Source organism: Dermacentor silvarum, chromosome 1 (genome assembly GCF_013339745.2).
Source record: "Dermacentor silvarum isolate Dsil-2018 chromosome 1, BIME_Dsil_1.4, whole genome shotgun sequence".
In the NCBI taxonomy this organism is placed as follows: domain Eukaryota; kingdom Metazoa; phylum Arthropoda; class Arachnida; order Ixodida; family Ixodidae; genus Dermacentor; species Dermacentor silvarum.
Genome location: NC_051154.1, coordinates 271,233,665 through 271,253,309, shown reverse-complemented (window position 1 = coordinate 271,253,309; position 19,645 = coordinate 271,233,665). Strand labels below are relative to the sequence as shown.

The window sequence follows — 19,645 nt, the reverse complement described above, 5'->3', positions numbered from 1 at the left end:
ATAACAACCCACTCCCCTCTGTAATGCCATTTTGCCTTAAGGGTAAAATAAATAAATAAATAAATAGATACGGAATATCTGAAAAATGAAGTTCGAAGCCAAAAATACAAAGAAACGCTGGAAAAAAACCTTGCACAAGTGCACACTACGCGTTAATACAATTACATAATATTGATTTCATTTAAGAAGGCTGCCAAGAATTGCAGAGCAGATCGTTGTGCTGACGCGTTATTCTACGGCCCAAGCAACTTTTCTAGAATGAATGGCGATTCATTACTGACCTGATAACACATGCCAGTGACTCGAGCTGATGTGCTTTAGTTTGATCTAAATCTGAGGTGTTTTAGGTGTGAACTAAAACTGGGGCGTTTTAGTTCGAGCCTGTCTATGAGCGGAAAACACACCGTGCTATCAAGGCGCGCGCACGTACTGCCTCGGGACAGAGGCTCTGCTAAATGGGCATTTACAGAAAATTTCAATTTAAGAAACGTCGGGACGATTCAACGCTTTCCTCAGTGCATCAGTCCTTGCTCGGAGCAATCGCTGTGCTGTCGATGTCGATGAACGCGTCCGTTATGTTCACCGGGTGTGAACCGTTTTATTAGCTAAATTATAGTTTGGCTGTTGTAAGTTTCGACGGTCTGTACAACAGACGACGATGCTCTGGTCACGCGATTAAACGTTGAAAAGCTATCTCACCTTAAGTATCTGTAGAGGAAGATGCCGAAATACTGCTTCTTGGCGTTTTTCTTATCAATATTTCGTATCACGTTCATCGCTAAGAGGAGGCCACTACGCAGCACAAGAACATCGGCGTGTCAGCGAAGAGCAGAAACAGGACTACCAAATGCATGAGCAACTTTTTTTACTTAAAGAAAGTTATTCAAGTACCCGAGAAAGAAGAAAGTGTCCACGGCTAGGAGACCATTGACGATGTCTTGGAAAAAAAATGACTCCACAGCGGGTATAAGAAATTTGAGACCGCCTATGTGAAAAAAGACAGACGAAATTGGCAACAATTAATGGTAACCTTTCACTGCCACCAGAGAAGTTCGTGCGAGTTTTCAGAACGAAAACTCATGGAAAGGACTGGCAGTATCGTATTTGGTATCTGGCATTCCACGTGGCCGCAAGAAACGCTGCGTGTGCCTGTATGCATGCATGAACAGCGGCATCAGAATGGCCGCAATACATGCTGCATTGCGAAACTGCGGCATGACATACCTGGTGTTTCATTTTAGCTGCACTAATTTTTTTTAATTTGCCTGTGGCATGTAGCACAGTTATAATCCTTGATCTAAACTACTCGATGGGGCGGCTATTACTTCCACGAGAAATCAAAACGCCTAATTGAATTAATAACATAATTGCGCTAATTAATATTTCAATTAATTATTTTACGGCACATCTTTCAATCAACTAATTATAGCCGCTGAGTTCGCAAGGCTGAACTGATCGAATGAACTTGGAACGAATTCTCAGGACTGAACCAGTTTCGAGATATTAATTTTCAAAGTATCGGACGAAACGCATTGGTGTTCCAGTTAACTTTGTGCTTCAATGCATAAAACAGCGTTTTCCTTAAAAAGTTAACTGGAACACCCATACATTTCGTCGGACATTTTGAAAATTAATATCTCAAAACTGGTTCAGTCCTGAGAATTCGTACCAAGTGGATACGCCTTCCGAACTTACCGGCTATTTTTCGTAGACTGAAAGATCTGTCGGAAAATAATTATTGCAAAGTTATTTAGCGGAAATATCTTAATTATTGAATGAGGCGCTTTGATTTCTGGTGGAAGTAATGGCCGCCGCATGGAGTAGTTTAGATCAAGGATTATAATTGTGCTAGCTGCCACAGGCAATTTTGAAAAATTCGGTGCAGCTAAAATGAAACACCCTGTATATGCGAACTGTACAAAATAAATAAAGCGTCCCTCCCTACCTCCCCCCCCCCCCCCCCCACGCTCACCCAAGGAAGCCTATGGAAGTTTTGAAATAAACCCATATGAAGCCACGTAGGTACAAGCGCGTGTAGAGCCAAGGTTCAGCATTAGTGTTGTATCATTCATTTATTTTGGAGAATTACACGTAGTTTTTTCGGTTTACATTGCATGACAGAAACACTCGTTGCTTTTCCTTAAAGACTATATTTTGCGGAGGAAGTTTTACCGGTCTTATTTTATTTTCTGTGGTTATTTCTCACGTAGAGGGTGTATAGGTATTTTGTCGGTGGTTATTTACGTGAAAGTGTGCCTGCGTTTTTAGGAAATTTTGTGGTACTTTCAATAAGGGTGATATATGCCCCCTATCTGCTTTCTTTATCGGCGTGCAACTTCTGCACTGGCAAACAAGCAATGATAGCGGAGTTGTGGTAGTGAAGTCATAAGGTGCATGACTGCCTGTCATGACTGACTGCGTTCCGGCCGTGCAACGCAGAAAATGTTACTAATTATAGGGCACAACGTTGCCAAGTAGCGAAGGGTTGATCGCAGTAAAAAAAAGTGTCCTTAATCATTACATTAAGCTGTTTACCAAACGCAATAAGAAGCTATACTGCAGATTGTAACGGTGTCCGCGTTGTAGCAATAAACACCAACAAAAGATTCGTCAATTTCAACCTGTGTCGTAACCAATTTAAATTTTCAATGCAGCGTAAGGTATTCATACGAATAAAAAGTGACTGGATGTGCCCCGTCTCGACTTTGACCATGCTGCATTTAAATATTTGATATTCACGACTGCAATTCTACGCTTCTTTCTCAAGTCGTACTCCAAATTATCACTATACTGCTGACATATTTCAGTTAAATCGAACTTATATATGAAGCTAAATCTAGCTACTTTTCTCAGCGTTTCTCGATTTATGGCCGAGAGCGCTCAACAATAATTACAGCCTGAAGCACGAAAATGCTGTGGGAAGGTTTTGAACGCTGAAAAGAAAACAAGCACATCAAATCATTATTTATATCAGTAGGCCATCAAACAGCGCTTGTCTGTTAACCCCACATATATCCTGGGTCATTGGTGCGGGCACAGTTCAAGGAATCATTACCCACTCGCAAAATCTTAAGTTCTTTTCCAATTCTTATCTTTATATGGAAGAAATCGACTGACCATTTTCCAGCCTGTCCTAACGCATTATTGCAGTCCAAAGCACTCGCATCTGGAGCTCGACATCGGCGTACTCGGCGATCAGTTCGCTTTATCTCGACGCCTATGATCATGCAACTTGAGAAGCTATATCTGTGTCCGAGGTTCGGTTGTACCTACGCACTGCTTGGAATTCGACGTTGAGGTACGTCTGCGACTGCACCACCCAGAACATGGTCATGACACGGATGCCGTCCAGACACTGCATGGCCGAAGGCACGTCCTCTGTCGTCAGCAGTTGCTTCAGGTTGCGGAAGACGACGCATGTGGCCAGCACACTCTTGTCCGTTTCTGAATTTGCGAGAGGAAGTAAAAAAAAAAGTAAGAGGCCGGAATAAGTCAAAACTAACTATGTATAGATACAATATTTAGTGACATCATGTCGTTCCGAATGGCATGCTAATATGCAGCCTGTTCAAATGAAGCTTCTCGTTTGAAAAATAAATACAGTCGTGTAAGTACCTGGCACAGCACCGACAAGGGTAGCTGAGGGCTTGTTATGCGTTGACACTGAGCGCCCTCCAGGAACATGTAAGTGAAACAGGTTAAGCGATGTGGAGTAAAAAGCACGCGGCTGGGCCTCGCACTTCTATCGATGCATGTCGCGGTTGCTTTTCCCCTCAGCAATAAATCACGTGCATTAGCTAAAATACGCGGGTAGTACGTAACTCTTGAGCATACGCCCGAGTGACTCCGGGGTTAACAAATGTTAAGGACGCGTAAGGCGTACATAAAGGTGCGCCATTGTGCGACAGCTAGTGGTGGCTTTCCCGAGTCGACGACGACTAGGGATAGTATGCGAGCCACTTACAGTCACCGCCGTAAAAGGGCTATCGTATCTACACAAGCTCGGTTGATCCATCAGTGGGCCAGAAAGGTACGTCTCCTGGATGATTCACAGAACACCAACCCGTTCGAAAGTTTTCATCCTTTGCAGCTCACAGGAGAGAGAGAAATAGGAGAGAGGAAAGGCAAGGAGGTTAACGAGATGCACATCCGGTTGGCTACCCTGCACTGGGGGAAGGGGGTATAAGGATGAAAAGAGAGATTGGAGATAGAGAGAGCACAGTTGTGCGCACTTTTGAAGGTTTGCACCAAGTCTACACACGGTCGCAAAGACCTATCGACTTCAGGTACTGCAACAATGCTTTCGTCGCTTTCTGCGCCATCTATGCGTATGGCCATGGTCCAAGGATCTTCATTTCCGAAAATAATCTAGAACCCAGCCGGTTCAATGCTGTCCGGAGAGCTTCACGCTCAATGTCGTACTGGGGAGAGAGACATAAGACTTTTCCAATCGTTTCTCTGGTTTCACAGGAGTAGCACATGGGCGTATCCCCTATTCCAATGCGGAACGAGCAGGTCTTTGTAAATGCCACCCCGAGCCAGAGGTGGCACAATACTGTCGCCTCAGAGCGGGAAACTTTCGATGGCACTTGTAGCTTTAAGGATGGGTCAAGTATGTGAAGAAGCCACTTCGGAAGGCTGGGATAAGAACAATATTTGTGTGCTATTGCTTTAGCCACGATATGAAGATTTCTTGCAACGTCGGTCCAGGATAAGAGGATTGGAACTGGTCGGCCTTCCAGATGGGAAGATCGGGCGGCTTCGTCGGCGAGGTCATTACCAGCAATGCTGGTATTCCCAGGTAGCCAGTGAGGGAAACGAGGGAGCGAAAACGCCGTTCGTAATTGGAGGGTGTCCGATCAGAGTACTCAAGTGACCGCAGTGTACCTTGGCATTCATCGACGTGTGCTACATTAACTGATGGCTGCCATGGGGCCGGAGTGGCTGGCGTTCGCGCGCGTGCGGTCTCTCTCGCATAGCCGTCCTGAAAGCCGCTGGGGCAATGAGAGACTTGCTGACATCGAAGCAATTCTTCCGTACAATCTGGCGTATTGTCGACGAGAGGTCATTAGGCGACATACTGTCGACACTAGCCACTGTTGGCACGTTTGACAGACGGCCAAATTTCGGAGCTATCCGTCGCATCTTCAGCGTTTCAAATGTGCGACAGTGCTACATCACGTCAGACACGGAGTTCAGGTTTTCCTTGCCAATCAAGAAATTATATACGTCTTCGGCTATCCCCTTCAGAATGTGTCCAACCTTGTCCTCTTCAGTCATCCTAGGATCCACTATCTTGCACAGCTTCAAAATTTTTTCGATATATGTGGTACATGTCTCCCCTGGAAGCGGCGCCCTCTGAGCCAATGTCTGCTCCGCTCGCTTCTTCTTCGCGTTAGAATTGCCGAAGCACTTCTGTACTTCCTCAACAAAACGATCCCAAGTGGTGAACATTTCCTCGTGGTTTTCATACCACATGAGAGCAGTGTTTGTCAGTGCAAATACAACATGGCAAAGCTGCGCTGCCGAGTCACAGCCACTGCTTCTGTTCACCTGCTTATAGTTCTTGAGCCACTCGTCAACGTCCTCCCCTGAGGTCCCGCCAAAGTTTGGCGGCACTCGGTAGTACGGCCAGGGACCCGTAGGAGCCGTAGGAGTTGCCCCCGATGCATCAGAGGTCGGGAGTTGGGACATCATCTCGATCGGCGAAGGCGGAAGTCCGGCAAGGCGGCGGCTGCGGCGAAGACCAGGGAGTAGAGCTTCCGTCGTTGGGGTCGTATTACCCACCACCTCCACCAATCTGTTACGGCCTCGGGAGAGGGTTAAGGGAGCGTTTACTGATTGAGACACAAAGATGTAGCTCCTTGGGCAATGCTGGCTGGAGTCAGTCGTAGGCGCAATGTCGTCTTCTTCTTTCTCCGTCCCTCGCTTCCCTCACTTTTCACTGGCAGTGACCACGGCGTAACAATATAATTCCATGCCCTTTAGCGATAGCTTGATGGTGGTCTCCTCTGATCTCACATGCCAGCTGCGCGTGAAACCTGTAATAAAGGGCAAAATACAGACTCGGATGTGCTACCTTAGAATCGCAAAAGATGGCCCATTTCTGAGGTGTCTCTTGCAGGAGGTGTTTTACAATAGCACGTAGGGCAGCAAGCTCTGCCACCGTTGAAGTTGTCATGTGTGACAGTTCGAATGTGATTGTGGTTTTCATAGCCGGAATGACAACGGCACCTGAAGAGCTGGTAGTTGAGACCGAACAATCGGTATAGATGTGCATTCGGTCCCCGTAGTTGTTGTTGTTGTTGTAGCCTATCACGCCTGTGGCTCCTACCCACGGAGGGGGATTGGCCAAGAAATGGGTGGATTATTCCAAATTAATATTGAGGATACATTTCCGAATATCTATGAAATTAGTATTCAACAGCGTAGAGTTATATGTTAAAGTAAATCAAGAAAGTCATATCGAATGAGTAATCAGTAATTTGAAAGTACAAAAAAAAGAAAAGGATAGAATTTAGCAGGGTATTCGTTTGGAGTCTGTAAGGAACGTTTGGACGGCGAAGCAAGCATCCCTGTGGCTGAATCCCAAAGTGGACGCCCCGAACGAAAGAATATTAGTTTCTGTTAAGTCCAGGCCAAGCCTTCGAAAAGGTATTTCCAACAATCGTTTTCTTGCCGTAGTAAAGCGGCGACAAGATAGAAGAAAGTGGTGTATCGTCTCTTCCTCATTACAAAACGGGCAGAGGGGGGAGGGAACCAAACCCGACCTGTGTAAGTAGAAATTTAGGGAGGGTATACGGCAACGTAATTTGGTGAGAGAGACCTCAAGCATCTTTGTGTTACAGGATTCGCTACGCCAGGGAAATATCAGGTGCTTATAATCTGGAGAAGCAGTCAGAACTGGGTTTGATAAGGCTTTTCTAATTGATCGCATCCGAAATCTAGCCGCCGTGATGTGTGCAGTCACTGGTAGAATGGGAAGAACAGGGCCGGAAAGTGAGTTCTTTGCCAGTGAATCGGCAGTTTCATTAAAAAACAACCCTTTATGACCAGGTACCCAAATCAAATGAACACATTGCACATGGGCAGGAACTAGCAAGTAAAATAGTTTTAGCATAGGTGAATCATTAGTGGCGGTAAGGGAAGAGCAAACAGAAAGGGAGTCAGTAAGGATAGCAGCTGTTGTAGTCGTTTGGTCTAATTTACGTAAAGCTAGGATTACTGCTAAAAACTCGGCCAGAAAAATAGGCACAAAATCGGGCAATCTTAAAGAAAAAGACCAGTCGAGTGCAGGACAAAATATCCCAATGCCAGTCTTTTCCTCGCTCTGTGATGCATCTGTTGCAATGATAATATTTGTTCCTAGGGAGCTTAGGTGGTCTTGTAACATGGCGTTTAAGATGCTGTAAGGTAGTAGTTTTGCGTGGTTTGGGAAAATATCATCGAACCTGATATCCAGGTAATTTGAATGAGTATTGTTAGGAAGCACATCGCGAATTTGCACATTTAGTGGTTCAAGTAATTTTTGCACAAATATAATCTGTGGTGTATGAAACCTGGGCCAATGAACGGGAAAAAATAATTGTGGATCGGAGATGAAAATTATTTGAGGACGGCTTAATGGTGATTCATATAGTCGTAAGAAAGTCTGAACAGTCAGAAGGTGAAATCGGCATATAATAGGTGGGATTCTCGCTTCCAGATATAATACGGCATTTGCAACGTATTTTGGAAGGCCTAAGCACAGACGTAGCGCCTCTCGCTCTAATAAAACTAGCGGTCGAAGCTTGTATGACGGAACACCTGAGAATAAAACACAGCCAAATTCTAATACTGGACGAACGTACATTTTATATACCATCAAAAGGGATTTTCTTCGCATACCTGTTCTTCGATTGCTTAACTTGCGCAAGATGCCCATTGTACGAGCTCCTTTTGTTGCAATATATTCAATATGCGGCCGCCAGTAAAGATTTCCGTTATAGATAACTCCAAGGTACTTCAGTGACTGAACTTGTGGGGTATCTTCGTGATGATAGTTAAGCGATATGTATACTGGGTCTTTAACGGGAAAAACAAGGATAGCACACTTATTAGCATTCAGGTTTAAGTGTAAGCTATCCAGCCAGCCTTCCAGTTTCTTTAGATAGGACTGCAAAATTTCGTAAAGGGAGTATAGGTCACTAGCCATACCAAAAAAGGCGATGTCGTCAGCATAAACGTAGGTACTGACACCTGGGTGAACGGGGATTCCGCTCAGTAAAATATTAAATAATATTGGTGAAAGTACCGATCCCTGAGGCACACCTCTTGTTTGCTTGTGTTTACCAGATGAATAGCCGCTTCGAAAACAAAAGAATTCCCTGTCTTTCAAAAATTCATGCACCCATGCTACAATATATCCTGGAAAGCCATGGCCCTGTAACCGATTTGTTAAAATTGCATGTTCAATGCTGTCATAGGCTTTACATATATCTAAAGTAACTAACGCCGCATATTGTTTTTTCTGTCTGGCGATGTTAATGCGACTTTCAAGGTCTACATGCGCGTGCCATATTGAATAGCCAGATCTAAATCCAATTTGACAAGGACTCAACAATTGATTTTCATCAATAAACTTCATTATATGCCCCTGAAGCACTCTTTCAATAAGTTTTGCTATGTTTGATGTCAACGCAATTGGTCTGATGTTGTCGATAGTATACCCTGCCCCTTGCTTTTTAAGTAACGGAATAATTTTGGCGATCTTCCATTCATGTGGAATCCATGCATTGCTAATAGAGTAATTTAGCAACTTCAGAAGCTCACGTGGGGCTTCTTGGAAGAAAATTTTTAACATTGCATTTGTTATTCCATCCGGGCCAGGCGCTGTAGTTGGTAACCGTAACATGACCTGTGCTAGTTCCGAATAGGATATCTCTTTGTAGTCCGAGAATGTAGGAGTAAGAACAGAATTTTGAAGACGCGTTGTGAACCGGCTCTCCAATCCTTTAGCCAATAGGTCTAAGGACTCCTGCATTTCCTGTGCGGTATAGACAATTGAGTCTACATTAACGCTCAGTGGGAGTCTGTTTCTAGATCGAAGGAAATAAAATAAAGCACGTTTGTTTTTGGATTCAGATAGATAATCAAAATGTTTTTTATCGTACTCATCTTTTGCGTGTTTGACAGTGCGTTTGAAGGTTGCCGAAATAAATTGATAATCTTTCCAATTTTGTGGGCTCTGATTATGTAGAAGTTTTTTCCAAGCAGCTTTTCTTCTGCGATAAACTCGTGAGCACTCATTGTTCCACCAGGGACTAGATGATGTACGTTTAGCTGTCTGAATTACGAATTCAGACTTTTGTCGGGACATCTGTAACGCTGAACAAATTTTCAAGCCAATGTCTTCGTCATTAGTATTAGTCAATGACGCAATGGAAGAGTGTAAGCAGTCTTTAAATTTTTTGCAATTAACAAATATTCTGTCTTGTCGCTCAACTGATGTTAATGGGCATGCAATTTCGAAGTATACTGGGAGATGATCACTGTTTGTAGAGAAATCAATCGTAGTCCAAGATGTCACGGCAATACTTGTGCTAGAAAACGTCAAATCTAACACTGAGCGAGATTGGCCACGGACAAATGTGGGTCGTCTCATATTTAGGCATGAAAGATTTTTATCTATGGTCCAGTCCCATAGACGCGTTCCACATGCATCTGTTCTGTAACCCCATGATACGTGATGCGAGTTGAAGTCACCAGTAAGGATGACTTGATTTCTGCAGCTAGCAAGCGCACTATCCAATTGATATGTACTGTGTACGCCCGTAGGGAAATAAGCATTTATAATCGAAAAAGTACGGTAGCCTGGTATGCTAAGGTGTACTGCCAAAATTTCACATTCCGGAGACATTAACTTGAAAGCTATTTTAGCCTTATGACAGAATTTAGATGACAACAAAATCATTAAACCACCTCCTAGTGAAAGGCGATCTAATCGAAAAGGTCGAAAATCTTTAAAATTAAAATTTTCTCTGGAGTAAGCCAGGTTTCTTGTAAAATTATTACGTCAGGGTTAAGATGTGTACTTAAGCAATTTAAGTCTATTGAAGCAGAAATCAAGGAACGACAGTTCCACTGTAGCACTTTTAAAGAAGCTATGGTGATGATCTAATTGATATAATTACTTCAGCGACTACCGTCGCAATGTACTTTCTTGGATGCCAGAATGAGAAATAGGATTACCCTTTTTGTTTTTGGAATAGGGACAAGACGCTGTTACTGGAGAACCAGTTCGCTTATGCGGCCTGGTATCATGACCTGTTTCCATGTCATCCTGAGAGTCTGTCTGACGCGAAGAACAAGGATCGGATCCAACAAACGTTGGGTCCGATCTGGTATTCGGCGCTAGGACTGAATTGGCTACCTGTTCTGCAGCACAAGCAAGCGATTTGGTGATTGGTGTTGCGGCTGTTTGCAACAGCTGTGTCATCTGAGCGGTAAACACTTGGGAAATGCATTCTGTAACAGTTTCAACAATATGTTGCATAGCCTTTGTCATCGCTTTTTCCACTGCTGACTCAATGAGTTTAGACAAGTTGTCTTCATTAAAAGTCGACTGCCTCGCAGTGACGCCAGCGTATCCAAAAGCTCTGTCCTTGACGACTGCAATAGCCTCTTGCCGCGAACATCTTCGCCTGTCAATTACCTCGAGGACCTGCACTTCATTAGCTTTTGCCGAGCAGTTTGCATAGTCAGCAGCATGGTTTCCTCCACACAGGCAGCATGTTTCGGTTTCAGCTGTGCACTCATTAGGGGAATGATCCTCACCACAGACGCGACAGCGTGCATTTGATTTGCAGCCTCCTGCACTATGGCCAAAACGCCAACAGTTCCGACACTGTAGTGGACGGGAAGGGAGAGGATCCACTCTAAAAATAAGTGGCCACACTTTTAGTTCAGATGGGCAGGACATACCAGCAAACGTAGCTATGACCGATTCAGTGGCAACTTTTTCCCCGTTTACGAGTCGGTTGCATCGGTATACGGCTATGACACCAGCATCAGACAACTTCTCCAGAGTCTCAGTTGGGCTCAATCGAGAGTCTACGCCCCGGACAATGCCTTTAGTGCATGCTAGATGGGGAGGAATGAACGCACTCACCGGCACAGATGCAAAAATCTTACTCTTTAGGAGGTCTGCAACACAGGTCGGATCTGATGACCTACAAACTATCCCACCTCTTCCAAATTGTCGGACATCGCTTATCATTTGGAAGTGACGCGTGATGGCTTGGAGCTCGGCCTGGACAGCCTGTGGGTTGTTCAGCCGGATGAATCCACCACTCGAGGGCACCAGCGCGACAGGGATGCTGCTAACACCGCTGCGGAAGAAAGATTCCAAAGGTAAATCATCAGGAGAAAGGGAGGCTGACCAAGGGCTGGGCCCTTGCCCAGGAGAGTTTTTAGACATCAGCGCTGCTTCAAGCACTAGGTAAGTCCTGTAAATATGAGATGGTTAAGATGAGTAGGTCAAATCCACCCAAAACTCAGCCAAACCACCGCGCAGTGAGCTTGCCAGGAGACTTCAGCGTGGACGTCGGGACGCCGATCCAAACGAAGAAGCCCGAAAAGGCGTGGCCGGGATTACAGTGGACCCAACGCAGACGAAAAGATGCTTCTTCTTCCTTCCTGGGCCGGCTGTTCTGTCCCCGTAGGTCTCATTCATTATTAGCAGCGTCATCTTTTTTCAGAGGTATGTTTGGGTGATTGGCCTTCTTTACACCCTGAATACTTAGGCGCACATGAGGCTGTTGGAGACACCACAAGGGGAATGAAGGCCTTGCTGCTGGGGTGAATCCTGATGGAAGACAATCAGGATCGGTGATGATAACTTCAGAAAATGTGGCACGTACGAGGTCTCTGCGAAGGCAAGAACGCCAAGTGATGATCGGGGACGTGGGAAACATGACGGATATGCGCCCTGAGACAATCCACTGCAAGGTATGTTTGGATCGGATTATCTTTATCGAGAACGATTATTGCAGGTGTTGACGCGCAGCAAGAAAGTCCTAAACAAGTGCGCAACGCTTGATCCTGTAAGCTCTCCAATGAGCGAACATTTGACGTGCACGTATAGGACAACACTGGAAGGCTCTAACACAGTTACCCTAGAAATTGAGCTCTGTACAACTGAAGATTGGAGCGGCCAGATGTGCCCCATGTTTTTCCGCACATAAATCTCAGTACCTGCGCAATCGACCACAGATTTTAATTCGGGTACGTGCAATGTGGGCTCTAGGAAAGATTTCGGTCGATTAGTACACCAAAAATGTGAGTTTTTCTATAGGCAATGGTGTGTCCAGTAGCGCACCCAGGATCTCTGCCAGGGAGGGGGGGGTTGAATTTTTGTAGTAGGGGGGGGGGGCGCAAGCACTTTGCATAATATGCAATTTCCTTGCTTTAGCCAGAGAAATCCTGCAGCAAATAAAATGCCTACTATATAATAATATAATGACACGAAGAATGATGACGATGTTTATTTCTACAGCGTTTTCCTCAAAGTAATTTAAGAGTGAATGAGTAAATAGAAGACAGTGATAGAGTGTTTTTGTGTATCAGGAAAATTCAACCTCAAGCCACCTCCTGAATTGTAATAATGACAATGTGAACAGAGCACTGAAGGTACACGTTGGACTGATGGGGCTGGATGCGTGGGAGGAGAGGGTTGAATCGGCCGGAGGGGGGGGGGGGTTACAACACCCGAAACATCCCCGTCGGTGCGCCACTGAGTGTGTCCATTAATGGAGGCTCGGTATAGCGTCATGGGTTTACGTGTGAATGCAATCAATGCACATTTCTCGGTTGATACAGTCAAGCCTTGTGTTTGAAGGTATGCTCATGTCAAGGTTCCTGCCCGCTGCAATCGCCCACGCACCTGAAGGCGAGTAACCGCAGAAGTCGAAAGGCAAATGTCATCTGCGTATATCGAGAGGCACATTGTCTTAGGCAAAACTTCAGCTAGCCCAATGAGTGTGACAATGAACAACGTGGGACTCAATACTCCTCGCTGAGGCACGCCGCAGTTCGTGTAATCTTCAGCTGTGGAGCCACCTTCTGTTAGCACAAAAAATGACCTTTGAATTATGCAGTTGAATAACCAACGAAGTATGCGGCTGTCGATTCCAATAGTCTCCAGGGAGGTGATGATGTCATCATGTGCAACGTTGTCATACGCGCCTTTCACGTCGAGAAAGAGCGCAACTGAAATGCGCTTATGGCTTTTCTCTTGATGAAGAAACGTTGTGAGGTGAATGACGCTGTTAATTGAAGAAAGACCCAGACGAAAGCCTGCCATGGAAGCGGGGTAGATATTGTAATGCTCGAGATACCATTCTAGACGTGCAAGGACCATTCTTTCCATCACCTTTCCGACAGAGCTCGTGAGAGCGATCGGGCGATATGCCGCCAAGTCCAACGGAGATTTTCGCGGCTTTAGCAATCGTACCAGCCGACTTAACTTCCATTCCCGTGGACCTGTACCTTTATGCCTTGAGTTTTCAAAACTGACCAGAGGCGATCTTCTTGGCTCTTGTCCAAGGTGTCCCAGCACAGAATAGGTGTCGCCGTCAGGGCCTGGAGAGGATGATCGTTTAGAAACTGCCAGGGCAGCTTCGAGTTATTTCATGGTAAAGTACACGTCCATTTCCGGTACGCGAGCCACTGGGAGGTCTTTTACATCAACGTTGGTGCTTACAGGCTCGCCAGTGACTCTCGCACAGAATTCCTGCACCACACCAAGCTCAGTTTGGCCAAGATGGAGGGCCAAAGCTGCCAATGGCTGTCGTTGTTATGCGACGCTGAACTTTCTTCTGAATGCGACGTGCGCCTCTCAGATCATAAATTGATTTAGTGCGTCTGTATCGTCGTTCTGCACGCCGTCGAATCACGCGAAGTCTCTCAAGTTCAATGCCGAAATCCATTCGGTTTGAGGACAGCGATGTGAACACTTGGCAGCTTTCAGTGCTTCTGCGATGGTGTTGTCGATGTTGTCGATGATGGTGTGTCGAAATTTCCCCTGACACGCTTCTTCCATTAGCGACGCAATCATATGAACACATTCATCATATTGAAGAGCAGTCAATCATATTGAAGAGCAGTCAGTGCTCTTCAAGACACCACGAGAGAAGGACCGAGTGAGTCCATTAATCGTTAAGTAGGTGGGAATGTAATCACTTCCATGTGTCTCGATGTCACAAAACCTTTTCACATGTGATGTGAAGCTCCGTCACACTAAAGTCAAGTCCAGGCAGCTGCTACACGTAGGAGCCAGTAGATACGTCGGGCTACCATCGCTCATGATGCAATGATCATAATCACAGGCAAGTGACGCAACATTCCTTGACCTAGAGTTCATCTTGGTGCTTCCCCAAAGCAAGTGGTGCTCATTGAAATCCCCAGTGATGACTCAGGGGCCATCAGTTCACTTTAATATATATTTCAGTCTTTCAGAGTCAAACCGCCATGATGGGGAGATGTCAAAACCAATAAGAGTGAAAGCCACTTCGCGTTTTTGACGCGGATGCATACGTATTGGTTATACATGAGAATGGCTTGTTGGGCTAGTTGGTACATGGTTATACTAGGAGAATGCCAGCAAACTTGAAAATAGCAAAAAGAAAGTTTTCAAGTTTGCTGACATTCTCCTAGTATTGGTTGTAGTGATGAGGCTGAACAGCATGCGAAACATAGGTCAAGTCCGTGCTGATGTAAATGAGAACGTTGCTCCGTTCATCGCAAGTGGAAGAAGAAAAAAACTTCGCAACCAGATAATCTGTAAGGCGTTGATGCTCTCGGTTGACGAATAACAAGTATAGGAAACCAATTCTTCAAGTTAAATTGGCGCAATTTCTAGATGCGGGGCTTCAAGCCTCTGGCATTCCATTGAAAAATCGCCGCACTTCTAACTTCAGTGCGAAAAGAAAGTATTGGGTGAGCCATAGTGTTTATAGGAGACTTGCAAGTACTGGATTTAGTGCCTCCAGTATTTGCAGCTTCATGCAGTTGCGGCACTGCAGAGGCTTCGCAATCAAAGGCCGGACAGGATGATGAATGTGGCCTACCTTAACGTGCGACGGAAGACAGTTGCCCTTGAAAACAATCTTCACGCAACGTGAGCTGCCCAGGCGGTAGACATGAACAATGACGTCAATGTCACTCGCTGCTTTAACCAGAATCAGCTACAAGTCATTACTGAGGATGCCATGTCTACATCGTATGTTACACCGGTGATGACATCAGAGCCCAGCAGGACGTGAGAGCGCACCTGCGCACCTGCATGCCATCAAGATCTGATACTTTGCGAAGGGCGCTAAGAGCACCCGCATCCATGTCAATCGCCAGTACACTTCTGCGGGTATTCACTGTAATGCCCGTGATTTTATCTGGCACCACGGTCTCCAGCTGCATCGAGACAGATTGCCTATTAAGCCGCTTCATGTTACTGTTGGGTATCACAGGCATAAACAAAATGGTGCTAGAGTCGGGGTTCCGCGTGGGCTTAACAGTTTGTGTACTGCAGGGCGAAGAGGACCTGGTGTTCCTTTTCTTCGCCTTACGGCTCCGCACAAGTTCGAAGTCATCGTCTTCGGAAGGGTCCTCGCTGCTGAGCGAATAGACATGGGTGCCTTCGCTGTCGTGTCAGTCTGTAGCCCGATCCGGTTTCTAGGAGGAGGCGGCCGTCGCTGACGCCGCCAGTTCCAGCAGACGCCCTGGGCGATCCACTTCCATTGCCACAGAACAAGGCGCGACGACTGACACATACACTGGAGACTTCACAGAAAAAGCAAGAGGTAGTTGTTGTAGTTGTTGTAGCCTATCAGGCATGTGGCTCCTACCCACGGTGGGGGATTGGCCAAGAAATGGGTGGATTATTCCAAGTTAATATGGAGGATAAATTTCACAATATCTATGGAATTAGTATTGAACAGCGCAGAATTATATGTTAAAGTAAATCAGGAAATTCATATTGAATGAGTAATAATTAATTTAAAACTACAAAAAAGATAGAATTTAGCAGGGTATTCGTTTGGATTCTGTAAGAAACGTTTGGACAGCGAAGCAAGCATCCCTGTGGCTGAATCCCAAAGTGGACGCCCCAAACGAAAGAACTGTTAACGAAAGAACTGTTGAAGGTTCTGTTAAGTCAGGGCCAAGGCTTCGAAAAGGTATTTCAAACAATCGTTTTCTTGCCGCAGTAAAGCGGCGACAAGATAGAAGAAAGTGATGTATCGTCTATTCCTCATTACAAAACGAGCAGAGGGGGGAGGGAAACAAACCCGACCTGTGTAAGTAGAAATTTAGGGAGGGAATACGGCAACGTAATTTGGTGAGAGAGACCTCAAGCATCTTTATCACAATATTTTTTGAACAACGCAATTGGTTCTCTAGTTGTCTGATGAGAGTATGTCTGCCGTTCGCATGCACTTGAATTGAGTAAGCCCAATGTCAAGCCTCTGCTCAAGAACTTAATCAATCAAACGTAATCGAATGAAAAATCAGAGCTAGTTAGCGATGATTGATGGCTTGGTGTATGGAGCGCAAAATAACGACACTGACGAGAACTAGATGACAGCCATGTGCCATGTCCTTTTTAAATGCCTACTGCAACAAAACTTTGCGCAGTATAAAAAAGTATTGTTTTCAAAATTTAACGTTCAAAATGCGAATTGCCCATTTTTAACCATGAAACGCTGTCATCCCCACTCGCCTGAGTGACGCAAAGTTCAGAATCTCTCGATGGGGTCCGACGCATCTACGCTTGTTGCTTCGTGCACAGAGCGTGTGTCATTCTTGCACGTCATGGATATTTTCTTCCCGAATTTTAACGGTAATAAAGGTGAAGACAGGCTCTGAAGATATACTATGAGGGCATGCATAGTTGCAGCTGGCTTTTGTAACTCTCAAAGAGTCCACGAAGTCTACTTGCGCTGCAATCACACAAGCCACAATCCAAACAGAATGCGAAATTTGGGGAAATCAAAGAAAGCGGAGATGTCGGGCGATGTGCTTACATGGCCACTAGCTGTTCTTCCGTGAGAGTGACGATGTTTTTCGTTTCGCACTCGGCGACGCTGACGCCGAGCTTCAGGTTGGCGAACGCTGCTCGATTCCATGGAAGAAAAAAAAACGTAGTTGGCATTTCGATTGATTCAGAGCGGCTGGCACTTCGCGAACACGTGCGAAATCTATGCACATTGTATAGAGAATTCTAGAACTCGAGTTTTCTGCATAGAGATTATGAGTAAATCAATGCACGACGTGAAAAGCGTGAAATAAAGCTGAGAACAAAGGTCGATCGCCAGCGTTCCGTCGCTAGTTTGCATTTTGTTGTTATCGCATGTTTGGCCAGTGAATGTGTATGGTAAACGCAGCATAACGTTACAATGCTGCTACATTTAACCATAAACATATACTCATTTCGCAGTAGTATTACAATGAAAGCTTAGGCGCGCCGATGTCAGCCTACATAGTAGCAGCCAGTGTATTAACCTTGTTTCTCTCTTCGGTAAGCTCTGTTTCGTACCTGACTTTTTCCTGGATACAATCGACATAAGGTGTTCAATTTACAAGATCTCGTGCGCTATATATGCATGAGCTTGTGTCGCAAGCTGACAATTCCCATTACTGCACGCCTCCATTGATATTGTTATGAGCCAGTTGTCCGGCGGACAAAGAAGATGCTGAAGCATAGAGCCGACGAGACGAGGAAGAGGTGAAACTATGGTTCGCCATCTTTGTTGTTGCTGGCCAACATTTAGTCTCCTTGTATACATAGTGTAAATCAACCCGTTTTCTTTAAATCTCCCCGTAACATCTTCCTGGAGGTGCGGGGTACATCACCAGCACATCACGGAACTTCGAAGCGGAAACCTCGTGGGCCCTTCACCATGTCGACTGAGAGGCCCGCTGCTTCGGCTTCGGCTACCACAGTTTCACTTCTTCCTCGTCTCGTCGGCTGTATGCTTCAGCATCTTCTTTGTCCGCCGGACTACTGGCTCATAACAATATCAATGGAGGCCTGCAGTAATGGGAATTGTCTACGACTACGTGTATGTATACCTCTGACTGTCACGAAGACTGCAGCTGTTGCAGCATCGCATGGTGCTACGTTACCAACCAAATGCCCAGGTAATTCTTTCTTCGGTATGCAAACATTTAGGCAGGTAAATGAATGGTAATAATGTGGTTCTCCGTGCTTTATTATTGACTATATAAATTTTCATCGCACTTGTTTGTTCACACAGTTGCACGTGGTTAGTTGATCTTGGTGCCCCTTCGTGATACTGTTCTGTGCCTAAACGCGCACTGGAAACCTCTGCAGTCTGTGTGCAGCACAAAAACTCAATGTCGATAAAAAATCCCTGTAAAGGCGTCAGGGATTCCCTACGGGACATCTCTACCAAAGGAGAGGGAGAAAACACAAAGACCCTCGAAGCTGACATTGAACAAACTAGATTCGCGGCAGGTTTATGGCGGCAACTTCCAGTCGCCGCCTTTGCCGCGCTTTTGGACCACCTACTCCACGCTGGCATCGCGGTTCGGTGCAGTAATGGGCTTTGCGTCCGCAGTGAAAAAAACGAGGTACGGTGTAGTTAACGGTGCAGAGATAACTGGCAAAAAATAGCGACAAGGATTTTAAATGTGAAGCATTTCTTGCCGGCGGCTCTGTCCGTCCACACCCGCACTGCACATGCGCATCCTCCTCCCCCTCCTCTATTTGTCTCATCTCTCCTCTCGGCATTCCTCCTCTCCGACGCTGCGCATGCGCATCCTCCTCCCCCTCATCTCCTTGTCTCATCTCCTCTCCTCTCGGCATTCCTCCTCTCCGACGCTGCGCATGCGCATCCTCCTCCCCCTCATCTCCTTGTCTCATCTCCTCTCCTCTCGGCATTCCTCCTCTCCGCTCCGACGGTCCTCTCCTCTCTGTATTGTGCAACGAATGGCAATACCTGCGGCTCCGCGCGCGATAATGCGAAGCAGCTTAGGTTAGAGGCGTGACGGTAGGCGCTGCATACTCCGCTGGGGGGCGCCACTGTAGCCCGCGGTATAATGACGCGCACGTGCTCCGCTCCTCTCATTCTCCTCCCGCAACGCCGCGATGAGTGCCACGGACAGCGCCAGCGTCAACGCCAGTGTCAGCACCGTGGGCAGCGCCGCGAAGAGGGTCGAGCCGCTGCCACGAAACGGCAGCGGCGACAGGCCGATCCCGAACTTCGAGTCGACCCCATGGCTGCTTCGCATACTACTCAGGGTTCCCCTACGGGAAGATGGTGTAATTTTATTGCGATAGCAATTATATGGATACTCCAAAGCAGATTTTTGCCGTCGGCGTCCCCGTCGCCGTGAGGTTCCGTATGACGTCCACGGCGATGAAATCATCGCCGCGCTCCGGACGCTGTATGTGCGAGTGAAAGGGGGTGAGGGAGGCGCGCTTTCACGGGAAGCGAACGCACGTCGGAGAGCAAACGCGCGTTCTGTGCCGTGCTCCCTGAAGGGCTGCAGAAGCGTCTCTTTCCTCCTTGCCATATATAGAGAGCAAACGCAACTTTTTCCGTCACGCGAAAGGCTGTGGGGGACGGGAGGGAGGGGAGGCGACGTT

The 19,645-nt window shown here is 46.2% G+C and overlaps 1 protein-coding gene across 1 annotated transcript in view; it reads right to left on the bottom strand.

Moving 5' to 3' along the window:
* Positions 1-695: 695 nt before the first annotated feature.
* Positions 696-19,645, bottom strand: part of LOC119440408 (nose resistant to fluoxetine protein 6) — a 539,389-nt gene continuing 520,439 nt past the window's right edge. The window contains exons 7-9 of the mRNA XM_049661052.1: positions 3,274-3,444; positions 892-985; positions 696-792 (exon numbers count right to left, since the gene is read on the bottom strand). Coding sequence (XP_049517009.1) covers positions 696-792; positions 892-985; positions 3,274-3,444 — 362 coding nt within the window. The remainder of the gene's footprint in view (positions 793-891; positions 986-3,273; positions 3,445-19,645) is intronic.